Genomic DNA, 13,392 nt, shown 5'->3' on the forward strand with positions numbered 1-13,392 from the left:
ATGGACCATTTGCCTGCTATTGCTAAGGATTTTTCAATTTCTTCTCATACATTTAAAGATCGATTGATTTTGCATTTTCATAATAATCGTTTGAACTAGTCATGTTTCTCACTGACAATAATTTTATCACCATTTATTTTTTTCATAATTATTTTATTTTTTTTTATAAAAGTGTGCGTTAGGTTTTTTAGTTTTAGGATATTATTGCCTCACTCAAAACAAACAATTCGCAGTTATACAGCACGAACGTTTTTTATATGGAGTATAACAGTTTTCCATGCGAAAACGTAAGAGGAATATAAACATGGATCACAGTCCCAACCACAATGTTGTTAACATATTCGTGCAAAGTAAAATGTCAGCCTATTTATTCGTGCAAAAATATCAACACTCTGTATTCGAAAAATCTCAAAACGAAGATTTCGTAGTTATTCCGCGCTAACGATTTTTCGTGCGAAAACGTTATCTTAGTACTATTATTTAGAGAGAAAATATAAACAATCGATTCCTCATAAAAATTCGGCAAGCTAAACTGCTCACTGTAAACCGCCCTCGTGTATCGTAACGTACGTTTATGCGTTACGATATTAACTGTTTGTGTTTTTAACTACAGCTGGGTATCTGTTTTGTGAGTGCCGTCAATAACAAGAAGAAGACCTGTAGGCCACATTTTGAAAAAGTAAACATTCACAAGTTCATCGATAATTTTGTTTTGTATTACATTTAACTATGGTTACCACTATTAAAATGGAACAGGATTTAGAGTCTGGCACTGACGTTAAAATTCGCTCCTTAAATTGTGAACTCAACCCCTTAACCCGGGGTGATGGATCCGCACTTTTCGCCCAAGGTGGCACATGTGTAATGGCTTCTATTTTAGGGCCGGTTGAAGTAAAATTGCAAAATTTAAACATTGATAAAGCCTATGTGGAATGCGTTTATAGACCAAAATCGGGTTTACCAACTATAAAAGACAGAATGAGAGAATCTGTTATAAAGGACACTTGTGAAGCAGCGTTGTTGTCGAGTATGCATCCCAGAACAATGGTGTCTGTACAAGTACAAGAACTCGATGATAGAGGAGGCGTAAGTGTAATTGAAAAATATGTTACACCAAATCTAAATTCTCATATTTCCTCTCACATATATAGTTGGATGCTTGTGCCATTAACGCCGCCTGTATGGCTTTATTAATTGGTGGGATGCCCATGAAGTTCACCGTAGCTGCTGTCTGCTGCATTGTTGATAAGAATGGTCAACTTGTTTTGGATCCTGATTATGGTCAAACAAATGAAAGCCAAGCCAATTTTACATTTGTTTTTGATTCTCTGGAGAGAGATCTAGTAACAGTCAACAGTTCGGGATGCTTTAAAATGGCGCAGTTCAATGATGCGTATCTAATGTGTCGTGCAGCCAGTGGTGTTCTTTTTGATTTCTATCGAAAAATCATGACGAAATTTCACACTAAAAATCAAGCGATACAATCCAATTCTGCTGCTGAAGAACCCATGGAAGGCTAATAAAGACCACTACTGTTTTTTTTATCAAATCAACAACTTTATTCTACTTGCTTTTACACTCTCGAGTAATAGTCAGCTATGGAACTTATATACAGAGGTTCTCCTTTAAGGACTTGTGAATTGGATTCATTTATTTGAGCTACTACATAATCTCCAGTAACTATGTCCCGTTTTCTAGCTTCATTGCCATTACTTCCTATTGCTAATTTTTGAATAGGAACAATCACCTTAATATTTGCATCATTTCTGCCAAAGACGAAATTGTCAGATCGTTTACTTTTACCCTCAATTAAAATCAATTCCTTCCGACCTTCATATTGTTTATGAAGCTCTGTAGCTCCGGCTCTGAAGGCTTTCACCATTCTCTGTAGTCTTTGGGTTTTTACATCTTGAGGCACGTCGTCTTTATACCTTCGGTGAGCAGTGGTTTTTTCTCTCATGCTGTATGCAAAGAGGAAGGCAACATTATAACGCACCTGTTCAATAAGATCAATGGTATCTTGGAATTCTTCTTCAGTTTCACCACAAAACCCGCAAATGAAATCACTGGACAGACCCACATCGGGCAAATAAAGTCGAATAGTCTCTACTAGTTGCAAATAAGCTTCTCTAGTATAACCTCTTCGCATTCGCTCCAAAATAGTATTTGAACCTGATTGCGCTGGCAAGTGAAGGTTTTTACATACATTGGGATAATCTCGAATAACTCTTAATACGTCTTCTGAGAAATCTTTGGGATGTGGTGATGTAAATCGTAACCTTACATCCGGTACAGCTTCGGCTACTTCTTGTAATAGTATGGAGAAAGGTAAGCCACCAGTTTTAGGCTTGTATACCGTCTTAAAGCCTGGCACGGTGGAAGCATTTGTTTGTGACATTTCTTTAGATGTGTCCCTATAGCTGTTTACATTTTGTCCTAGAAGCGTCACCTCTTTTATTCCATTTTCTCTTAATGCTAATACTTCTTGCTTGATCGATTCCAAATCTCGGGAACGTTCTCTACCTCTTGTAAATGGTACTATACAATAAGTACACATATTATCACACCCTCTCATAATGGATACATACGCTGTTGGTGATTCAGAGTTGAGGCGTACCGGCATAACATCGGCATAAGTCTCATCCAGACTCAAAAGTACATTAATTGCCGATTGTTGATAATGTCGTGATATGGCTAATAGCCTTGGAAGATCTTTATAGCTGTCGGGGCCAGCTACTACATCGACACATTTTTCTTTTTCTAAAAGTTTCTGTTTTAGACGTTCCGCCATGCAACCCAAAACTGTTACCTGTAAGGGTCCTTTTTTCGAGGATCGTTTATCTTTCATAGCTTTTAGATGATTCAGCCGATTCCATATTTTTGTCTCTGCACCTTCTCTTACAGCACATGTTACAATCATAATAACATCGGCATGTTTAATGTCATCGCATTTCTCATATCCATTAGCTTTTAGAATGGATAGAACTACTTCGGTATCATTGGAATTCATTTGGCAGCCATAAACTTCAAAAAATACACGTCGGCCTTGACCACTGAAACTATCTGTTGGCAAATACGGTATGATTTCCTCCTCTTGAGCTTCTAAGGGCTTGAATTTCGTGGCAGGTCTAACATTAAAAAATTCTTGTAATTCTGGTCCAGCTTTTACACGTTCAAGGAAAGTTTCTCTTGGCGATGGTGGTTTGGCTATTTTTGTTGAAGTACTAAAGGCGACATAATTAGCTGTTCTTGTCACAAGTCGATTGCCATAGAAATTAAACAATCTTTGCAGCTTCATTTTATTTTACAAATATTAAGAATGCGTTGACTATTGTATAATTCCTACGGCTGTATCATGTCGTGGGTGATTTCAATAAGAAGAAAAGGTAAACAATAACGAAATGCTTAGAGAGATGATAACATTTGCTAACTGCGTCAGCAAAGTTGCCTCGACTTTGTTCTTTGCGTTTGTAAACAAACTTATTAGGGTTGCCAATGTAAGATAAGGTAAAGCCTACTGTTGTTGTTACCATTTAGAAAGTTTAAATAGATTTTTTTATTGTTTTTTGGTTTTTTATTCGATCTTTTTCTTTCAATAAATGTCAATAGTTTTATTAAGCTTGAGATCTTAGCTTTCCTTTATTTATTTTTTATCCATCATTCCTAATATTTCGCAATTTTCACTGCATTGCTTCTTCAGAGGGGATTTGATCTTTAATATAAAGGAAAACTAAGATCTCAAGCTTAATAAAACTATGGACATTTATTGTTTAAATAGAAATTTTAATAACAAAAGTTGCATAGTTATCAATGAATAAGTGTTGATAGTGCTCTATATTTGATTCTGAAGTATTTGGTATAATCTGGAAAATTGGAGTTTTACATCTAACCAAATCCAATCCGGCTAACAACCCATTTCAGAACACTTGGCAATCTTGATTCATATCTTTGCTTTTAGGTTGGTAGAAAATTTGTGTGTTTTGAGGAATAATAAAGAAATGAAGTAGATAATACTCATCTGTAGTCTTAGTTGATAATTGGTCGATGGCGCATCAATGTTTTTAATCTTCTAATTGATTAGAGTAACAACAATAGATTAATAAAAATGATAAGAATACGTCGACGTTTCGCCCTTCTGTTATGTGGCATCTCATTGGTGATTTTCCTGACCGTGTATTTCATGATAAACTATGCTGCTCCTTCCGGCCAGGATAAAAAGCCAAATTTTATGGCATTGGAAAATAGTAATCAACAAAATGGATATAACAAACAGGTGCTACAAAAACCAGATATGAGTAATGAAAACACTTCAAAAAATAGAAACACCGGTCGATTTGGCCCTATCATCAATAAATTGGATAGAAGTGAAGAAAGGAAAGCAGTAGGAGCCATGCCTAACATTGTGGACGATAATAAAGTGATGGAAGAAAACGCCATTGGTAGGGATGAGACTTGTGAGTTTGATCCACAGCAAGTTCCACAACCGGATATTCAGGTGAGATGATGGAGGTATTTTAAAACTCTTATTCCTAGCGTTACTTAACGTTGCAGATGTTGAATCTGTATGGGAAAATGTCCTTTGCCGATGTCGATGGTGGTGTTTGGAAACAAGGCTGGAATATCAAATATGATGCTTTGCAATACAATGACCATCATAAGCTGAAAGTGTTTGTGGTACCTCATTCTCACAATGATCCCGGTTGGATTAAGACTTTCGAAGATTACTATGAACATGAAACCAAACACATACTCTCAAATGCCTTGAGACATTTGCGTGAGAATCCTGATATGAAATTTATTTGGGCTGAAATTTCCTATTTCTCAAGATTCTATCATGAATTGGGCGAATCTCATAAAATGGAAGTGAAAAAGTAAGTAATAATAATTTTAATTTCAAAAAATACCAAACAAAATATTCCATTATGTTTCTCTTTCTCTTTTATTTTTAAGACTGGTTCAAAGTGGCCAATTGGAATTTGTATCGGGTGGTTGGGTTATGCCAGACGAAGCTAATTCACATTGGCAAAATATGCTATTACAATTGACTGAGGGCCAACATTGGCTGAAGAAATATCTCAATGTTACACCTATGTCATCCTGGGCCATAGATCCATTTGGCCATAGTCCTTCAATGCCTTATATATTGAAGAAATCAGGTTTCCAAAATGCTTTGATACAACGGACACATTACTCGGTGAAAAAAGAATTAGCTTTAAAACGCAATTTGGAATTCTATTGGAGACAATTGTGGGGTATGATCAATGAATGTGGTTGGTTATATGCAAAGAATATCATGGATTTTTTCTTCTACAGATGACACGGGAGATACTGAACTTTTCACTCATATGATGCCTTTCTATTCTTACGATATTCCTCACTCCTGTGGTCCAGATCCGAAAATTTGCTGTCAATTTGATTTTAAACGGGTACCTGGTTTTGGTTTGAATTGTCCATGGCGTGTACCGCCCCAGACCATAAGTGATCATAATGTGGCTCAAAGGTAAGACAAAGAAAAAATTTTACATTTTAAGAAATAATTGCGAAAATATCGTTGTTCTTAGGGCTGAACTTCTGGTCGATCAATGGAAAAAGAAAGCCGAATTATATCGAACAAATGTTGTATTGTTTCCCCTTGGTGATGATTTTCGTTATAGCCAAAGTACTGAATGGGAAGTACAACGATTAAACTATGAGAATCTCTTCTCTCACATCAATGGAGAACGTAAATATTTTGTAGAAGCCAAATTTGGCACTTTACAGGAATACTTTGATGCAGTCCACGAAGAACAAAGAGAAAAGCAAAGAACATTCCCTACTTTAAGTGGAGATTTCTTTACCTATGCCGATCGTTCAGATAATTATTGGAGTGGTTATTATACCTCACGTCCCTATCATAAACGTATGGATCGTGTATTGACCCATTACATTCATAGTGCAGAAATGTTAAGTGCTTGGCATAAATGGGATCCAAGTATTAAATTTGATGAAATGCTACAAGATGCCAGGCGTCAGGTAAGTTGGTCTAGCTTGGTCATAATAAAATGTATGGTAATCTCTGTTTATTGTTTTGCAATAGCTATCTCTATTCCAACATCATGATGGTATAACAGGAACCGCCAAGACCCATGTTGTTGAAGATTACAATAATCGAATGATGAATGCTATAAAGGCTTGTAAATTTGTTATGCAACAATCTGTGTACAGGCTATTGACAAAGAAATCGGTATATGGATAATGTTTCGTTCGTAGTACAAAATTAATTTTATTTTTTTTTAATTTTATTTTAGATTTACAATGCCGATACTAATTTTAATTATTTCTATATGGATGATTCACGTTGGCCTGGTCCCGATGATAGTCGAACTACCATCATTTTGGGTGAAGAATTACCACAAAAACATCTTGTTTTTCACAATGCTTTACCTCAGTGGCGCGAAGAAATTGTAGATTTCCATATAGCCTCACCATTTGTAAGTGTTGTGGACTCGAATAATAATCCCATTGAAATACAGATTAGTCCCGTATGGTCATGGCATAAACATACACTCTCGAATACAATAACACCTCAAGCATCTACCACAAAATATCAATTGATATTTAAGGCCAAAGTTCCACCAATGGGTCTTACAACATACGTAGTAAAAGTAGAGACTCCTGAATCGTTAAATAAAAAGTAAGAATGGCCTACATTTTTAGACTTTATAGTGGAATTTAATTTCTGTTGTTTTTTTCCAGCTTTGTCACATTTGCATCGAATCTCATTTTAACCAGCAATCCTATTACCACACAATTGGGTGATTATCCCAAGGAGGTACAATTTGGTGAACATCGTGAGGTCTCTCTAAAAGTGGGATCTGGACCCACAGTGGCGTTTAATACAGATGGCATGATGAAATCCATCCAAATTAAAGAATCTGAATCTCATAATCCTGTAAGAGTACAATTTTTCAAATATGGAACACGTATGAATGGTGATCGTTCCGGTGCTTATTTATTCTTACCAAATGGACCCGCTACCCTTGTAGCCAATGCTCAAGCACCCGTGGTTCTAGTTATACAAGGTCCTCTACAATCTAGCGTATCCACAGGCCTTTCATTTGGTATTCATCATACCATATTGCGCGATGGTGAAGCTCCTGAAATACGTAATAATATCGATATCATCGATATGGATGATTCGGAACTGGTAATGCGATTACAAACTCGCATTCGTAGTGGTGAAACATTTTACACCGATCTCAATGGTCTGCAAACAATAAAACGTCAGCGCTTTTCAAAAATACCATTGCAAGCCAATTACTATCCCATACCATCGGCCATCTTTATAGAAGATGATAGTTTACGTTTAAGTGTTGTATCCGCCCAACCCTTGGGTGGTTCCTCTTTGGCCCAGGGTGAAGTGGAAATAATGCAAGATCGCCGTTTGACCCATGACGATGAACGTGGTTTGGGTCAAGGTGTTTTAGACAATCGACCAGTTGTGCATATTTTCCGTATTATTTTGGAACGGGTAGATGGTTGTGAAAAATTGGCAGATAATCATCCAGCGGGTGCCTTGACCTTGACCGCCTATCGAAATTCCAAATGTATTTTAAATCCTTTGGATAAATTCATATTTGCTGAAAATGATTGGTTGGGAGTTTTACCCGAATTTGGATCTACTCATTCCGCATTGGGTGATGACATGGAAATTGTGGCTATGCGTAATCTAAATCCCTCGAATTCTGTACCAGCTATACCCCGCGATCGTAAACCAAATATGATACAGAATACAGGAATTATTGTCCATCGAACGAATCTCATGCAATGCTCTGGATTGGAGGCAAAGAATACAGGAGAGGTGAGTCGAAAAAACGTGTTTTACTTTTAAAACTAGTTGTTGTGGTTGTTTTGGTGGAGGATATAAAATTCGAAAATTGACTTTTTCATCAAAAGTCGATGATGACTTTTTGTCATTTTCAGAATCGACATTTCAATATGGCCGAACCCCACTGCACAGAAAACAATTTCACGAAAATTTTTCCAATTAAAGTCTTAATTGAGTTTTAAAAAATATTCAATTAAAAATTCAATTGATTCAACAAATTTATTAATTGAAACAAAAATCAATCACAAAAATTAATAGTATCAATTTATAGTATAATTTTTTAATTGGACCAATTAATTATTTAAATTGATACTATTGTTTCTGTGATTGAAGACAAAAAATATTATGTGTAACAGCCTTTTGGTAATGACCAATATGAAATAGAATTTGTCTTATGGAAATAGAATAAACTTCTTTCAATTAGAAGGATCCATTGTGAGGTAACATATATTCCAATGTTCGGAATAGCAAAATTTTCGTTTGGCGATATTTTCTTAACCCTAAAACATTCAAATTTAAATTTTGGCTAAAAAATCTCTTTTATAAAAAGTTCAAATGCAAATTGAATGTAAGTCCGATAGTATCTCAATTTTTTCTTTTAAAAAACTAAATTTTTGCGATTTCGAGTATCGGAACATGGAACATGGAACATGGAATAAATCTTATATGATTCTTAATAAATCCTAAAAACAAAAAAAAAAATATTAATATTTTAATTGTATTTTCTTGGAACATCAGTTTACTAATACGACAATTATTTTCCTTTTTTTCAGATTAATTTACATCATCTGTTGCAAATGGCCAATGTATCAGCAGTCCAAAAGACCACCTTAACATTCCTTAGGCGTTTGTCATCGCATCAATTTGACGAAGATTTATCATTATGTCCCATGGACACATTGGCATTTATCCTACAACGGGCCAGTTCTAGTTGATCTGTTACTATCGAACAACTGGTTGTTTAAAAGCAAAAAACAAAACTGCAATATAATGCATTGACTTAATTTGACTTAGTTTTCTCTTCTTTTAGTAGTGTTGTATATGTATAGTAAAAGAAACCAACATCTTTTTTATTTTTTAACTCAATGATATTTAATTTTACTCGAAGATTTTATAGTGGAATATAACTAAATTATGTTGTATGTATGTAAATTTCGTTTATAATCTCACTAAGTGTATGTACTCTGTTTTTTTGTTCCTTTTTATGTAATTTAATAATTTCTATGTTTTATTTATTTTTTATTTTTCTATTGCAAGAAAGTTTCAATGTTGGCAGTGATATATCAACAAATAAGATAAGCATCAAAATTGGCATTATTGCTTGTGCAAAAATATAAAAAACTAAATAAAACAAATTTCTTATTTCATGCGTTGCTGTTGTTGAGGTAAACAAAAATTCTGACATATCATCAACCAATAGTGAAACTTCTTTTTTGAAAAATGCGTTCTTATCACGGTTTCCCTAGTTGGTAGAATTCTACCAAAAATGGTAGATTTTTTTGCTGCAAAGATGCTCTATAGATATAAAATTTCGAAATAAATTTTTGACAAAATTTTTCTATAGAAATAAATTTTTGACAAAAATTTTCTATAGAAATAAAATTTTGACAAAATTTTCTATAGAAATAAATTTTTGACAAAATTTTCTATAGAAATAAAATTTAGACAACATTTTCTATGGAAATAAAATTTTGACAAGATTTTCTATTGACATAAAATTTTGACAAAATTTTCTATAGAAATCAAATTTTGAGAAAATTTTCTATAGAAATAAAATTTTGAGAAAATTTTCTATAGAAATAAAATTTTGACAAAATTTTCTATTGACATAAATTTTTGACTAAATTTTCTATAGAAATAAAATTTTGACAAAATTTTCCATAGAAATGAAATTTTGAGAAAATTTTCTATAGAAATAAAATTTTGAGAACATTTTCTATACAAATAAAATTTTGAGAAAATTTTCTATAGCAATAAAATTTTGACTAAATTTTCTATAGAAATAAAATTTTGACAAAAATTTCTATAGAAATAACATTTTGACAAAATTTTCTATAGAAATAATATTTTGGGAAAATTTTCTATAGAAATAAAATTTTGACAAAATTTTCTATAGAAATAAAATTTTGACAAAATTTTCTATAGAAATAAAATTTTGAGAAAACTTTCTATAGCAATAAAATTTTGACAAAATTTTCTATAGAAATAAAATTTTGACATTTTCTATAAAAATAAAATTTTGACAAAATGTTCTATAGAAATATAGAAATAAAATTTTGAGAAAATTTTCTGTAGAAATAAAATTTTGGGAAAATTTTCTATAGAAATAAAATTTTGACAAAATTTTCTATAGAAATAAAATTTTGACAACATTTTCTATAGAAATAAAATTTTGACAAAATTTTCTATAGAAATAAAATTTTGAGAAAATTTTCTATTGACAAAAATTTTGACTAAATTTTCTATAGAAATGAAATTTTGAGAAAATTTTCTATAGCAATAAAATTTTGACAAAATTTTCTATAGAAATAAAATTTTGACATTTTCTATAAAAATAAAATTTTGACAAAATTTTCTATAGAAATTAAATTTTGACAAAAATTTTTTATAGAAATAAAATTTTAGCAAAATTTTCTATTGACATAAATTTTTGACTAAATTTTCTATAGAAATAAAATTTTGAGAAAATTTTCTATAGAAATAAAATTTTGAGAAAATTTTCTATAGAAATAAAATTTTGACAAAATTTTCTATAGAAATAAAATTTTTAGAAAATTTTCTATAGAAATAAAATTTTTAGAAAATTTTCTATAGAAATAAAATTTTGAGAAAATTTTCTATAGAAATAAAATTTTGACTAAATTTTCTATTGACAAAAAATTTTGACTAAATTTTCTATAGAAATAAAATTTTGTCAAAATTTTTTTTTCTAAAGAAATAAAATATAGAAACAAAGTTTTGCCAAATAAAAAAAAATAAAATTTTGAGAAAATTTTCTATAGAAATAAAATTTTGACAAAATTTTCTATAGAAATAAAAGTTTTAAAAAAGAAATAAAATGTTAAAAACAAAATAAAATTTTGACAAATTTTTCTGTAGAAATAAAATTTGGAGAACATTTTCTATAGAAATAAAATTTTGAGAAAAATTTCCATAGAAATACAATTTTGACTAAATTTTCTATAGAAATTAAATTTTCTAGAAATTAAAATTTTCTATAGATATAAAATTTTGACAAAATTTTCTATGGAAATAAAATTTTGACAAAATTTTCTATAAAAATAAAATTTTGACAAAATTTTCAATAGAAATAAAATTTTGACAAAATTTTTTATAGAAATAAAATTTTAACAAAATTTTCTATAGAAATAAAATAGAGAAATAAAGTTTTAAGAAAATTTCCTATAAAAATAAAATTTTGAGAACATTTTCTATAAAAATAAAATTTTGACAAAATTTTCTATAGAAATAAAAGTTTTAAAAAAGAAATAAAATTTTGACAAAATTTTCGATAAAAATAAAATGTTAAAAAAATAAAATTTTGAGAAAATTTTCTATAGAAATAAAATTTTGAGAAAATTTTCTATAGAAATAAAATTTTGAGAACATTTTCTATAGAAATAAAATTTTGACTAAATTTTCTATAGAAATTAAATTTTCTATAGAAATAAAATTTTGACAAATTTTTTTATGGAAATAAAATTTTGACAAAATTTTCTATAAAAATAAAATTTTGACAAAATTTTCAATAGAAATAAAATATAGATGTAAAGTTTTAAGAAAATTTCCTATAAAAACTAAATTTTGAGAAAATTTTCTATAGAAATAAAATTTTGACAAAATTTTCTATAGAAATAAAATTTTGACAAAATTTTCTATAGAAATAAAAGCTTTAAAAAAGAAATGAAATTTTGACAAATTTTTCGATAAAAATAAAATGTTAAAAAAAATTTTTGAGAAAATTTTCTATAGAAATAAAATTTTGAGAAAATTTTCTATAGAAATAAAATTTTGACAAAAATTTCTATAGAAATAAAATTTTGAGCAAATTTTCAATAGAAATAAAATTGTGACAAATTTTTCTTTACAAATAAAATTTTGATAAAGTTTTCTATAGAAAAATTTTGACAAAATTTTTTATAGAAATACAATTTTAACAAAATTTTCTTAGAAATAAAATATAGAAATAAAGTTTCTATAAAAATAAAATTTTGAGAAAATTGTCTATAGAAATCAAATTTTGACAATATTTTCTATAGAAATAAAAGTTTTAAAAAAAGAAATAAAGTTTTGACAACATTTTCTATAAAAATAAAATTTTGACAACATTTTCTATAGAAATAAAATTTTGATAACATTTTCTATAAAAATAAAATTTTGACAAAATTTTCTATAGAAATAAGAGTTATAAAAAGAAATAAAATTTTGACAAAATTTTCTATAAAAATAAAATGTAAACAAATAAAATTGTGACATCATTTTCTATAGAAATAAAATTTTGATAAAATTTTCTATAGAAATAAAATATTGACAATATTTTCTATAGAAATAAAATTTTGACAAAATTTTCTATAGAAAAAAAAAAATGACAAAATTTTCTATAGAAATAAAATTTTGACAAAATTTTCTATAAAAATAAAATTTTGACAAAATTTTCTATAGAAATAAAATCATGCCAAAATTTTTTTATAGAAATAAAATTTTGTCAAAATTTTCTATAAATTCAATAAAAAATATTTTTTAACCACAAAAATTTGACCATTTTTTGGTAAAAATTTCTTCAAATTTTGGTAGATTGTTTTTGGCACGAGTGGCAACCATGGTTCTAATTCTTGCATTTAGGGCCGGTTTCTCAATGTCTTGTTGCTATTTATCGTGTCGATAAACATCTGATCCCTTACAAAAATTTTACTAACCGATGGTCTATCCTCCTGTTAAGTATTAATCGGAGGATGAGAAATTGGCCATTAGTAGTTAGCGAACAAATTATTATTCCTTTTTTTAACAGATTACTACTGTATCTAATAAAACACCGTTGGTAGAACTGGTTTTTCTCAACACCTAATCTAACTTAACCTAACAAAGGCGGTGCAAAAAATATAAACCAGTCGGCCAGTTTATTGTTCACCGTCTTTGATCACTATACCAGAGCCTCACCCCTATTTTCCTAAACAGTCCAGGATAAAAAATCGCGACAGGGTTGAGAACTGATTTTTCCACTAATACTTTTGGTGTAAGGTTGGGTGATTTAAACAGACTGGCTTTTTTTTAATTTTTTTTATACCAATTAAACGTTTTTTAGTTTGATTTATTTATTTATTATTTTTTTTTAATTTTTATAAATAAAAATGTATTAAAAATAATTACAATAACAAAAAAGTTTTACATTACAAAAAAAAAAAAATTGAGTGGAACATAGAATATGTAGTATTCGCAGAGGTATGAGAACGTTAATAGGACAAATCAGCAAGGTATGACATAATAACTTCTTGTAGAGAGTATTCGCTGAAGAATGATTTTTACAG

At 29.8% G+C, this 13,392-nt stretch overlaps 3 protein-coding genes across 3 annotated transcripts; 2 read left to right on the top strand and 1 right to left on the bottom strand.

The window, feature by feature from the left end:
- The first annotated feature begins 636 nt into the window (after window positions 1-636).
- On the top strand, window positions 637-1,556 carry Rrp46 (exosome complex component Rrp46). Its single transcript, XM_075291269.1, has 2 exons — window positions 637-1,086; window positions 1,152-1,556. Exons 1-2 carry the CDS (start codon window positions 730-732, stop codon window positions 1,518-1,520), a joined length of 726 nt encoding a protein of 241 aa, XP_075147384.1. The 5' UTR covers window positions 637-729; the 3' UTR covers window positions 1,521-1,556.
- On the bottom strand, window positions 1,536-3,391 carry LOC142221502 (CDK5RAP1-like protein). The gene has a single exon (XM_075291259.1). It carries the CDS (start codon window positions 3,296-3,298, stop codon window positions 1,574-1,576), a length of 1,725 nt encoding a protein of 574 aa, XP_075147374.1. The 5' UTR covers window positions 3,299-3,391; the 3' UTR covers window positions 1,536-1,573.
- Window positions 3,392-3,933: 542 nt separating this feature from the next.
- alpha-Man-IIa (alpha-mannosidase 2) lies at window positions 3,934-9,232 on the top strand. Its single transcript, XM_075291274.1, has 9 exons — window positions 3,934-4,495; window positions 4,552-4,871; window positions 4,951-5,252; window positions 5,314-5,500; window positions 5,562-6,012; window positions 6,077-6,223; window positions 6,288-6,673; window positions 6,736-7,840; window positions 8,641-9,232. The coding sequence occupies exons 1-9, from the start codon at window positions 4,106-4,108 to the stop codon at window positions 8,800-8,802; spliced, it is 3,450 nt and encodes a 1,149-aa protein (XP_075147389.1). The 5' UTR covers window positions 3,934-4,105; the 3' UTR covers window positions 8,803-9,232.
- The last annotated feature ends 4,160 nt before the right edge of the window (window positions 9,233-13,392 follow it).

Source organism: Haematobia irritans, chromosome 1 (genome assembly GCF_050003625.1).
Source record: "Haematobia irritans isolate KBUSLIRL chromosome 1, ASM5000362v1, whole genome shotgun sequence".
Classification (NCBI taxonomy): Eukaryota; Metazoa; Arthropoda; class Insecta; order Diptera; family Muscidae; genus Haematobia; species Haematobia irritans.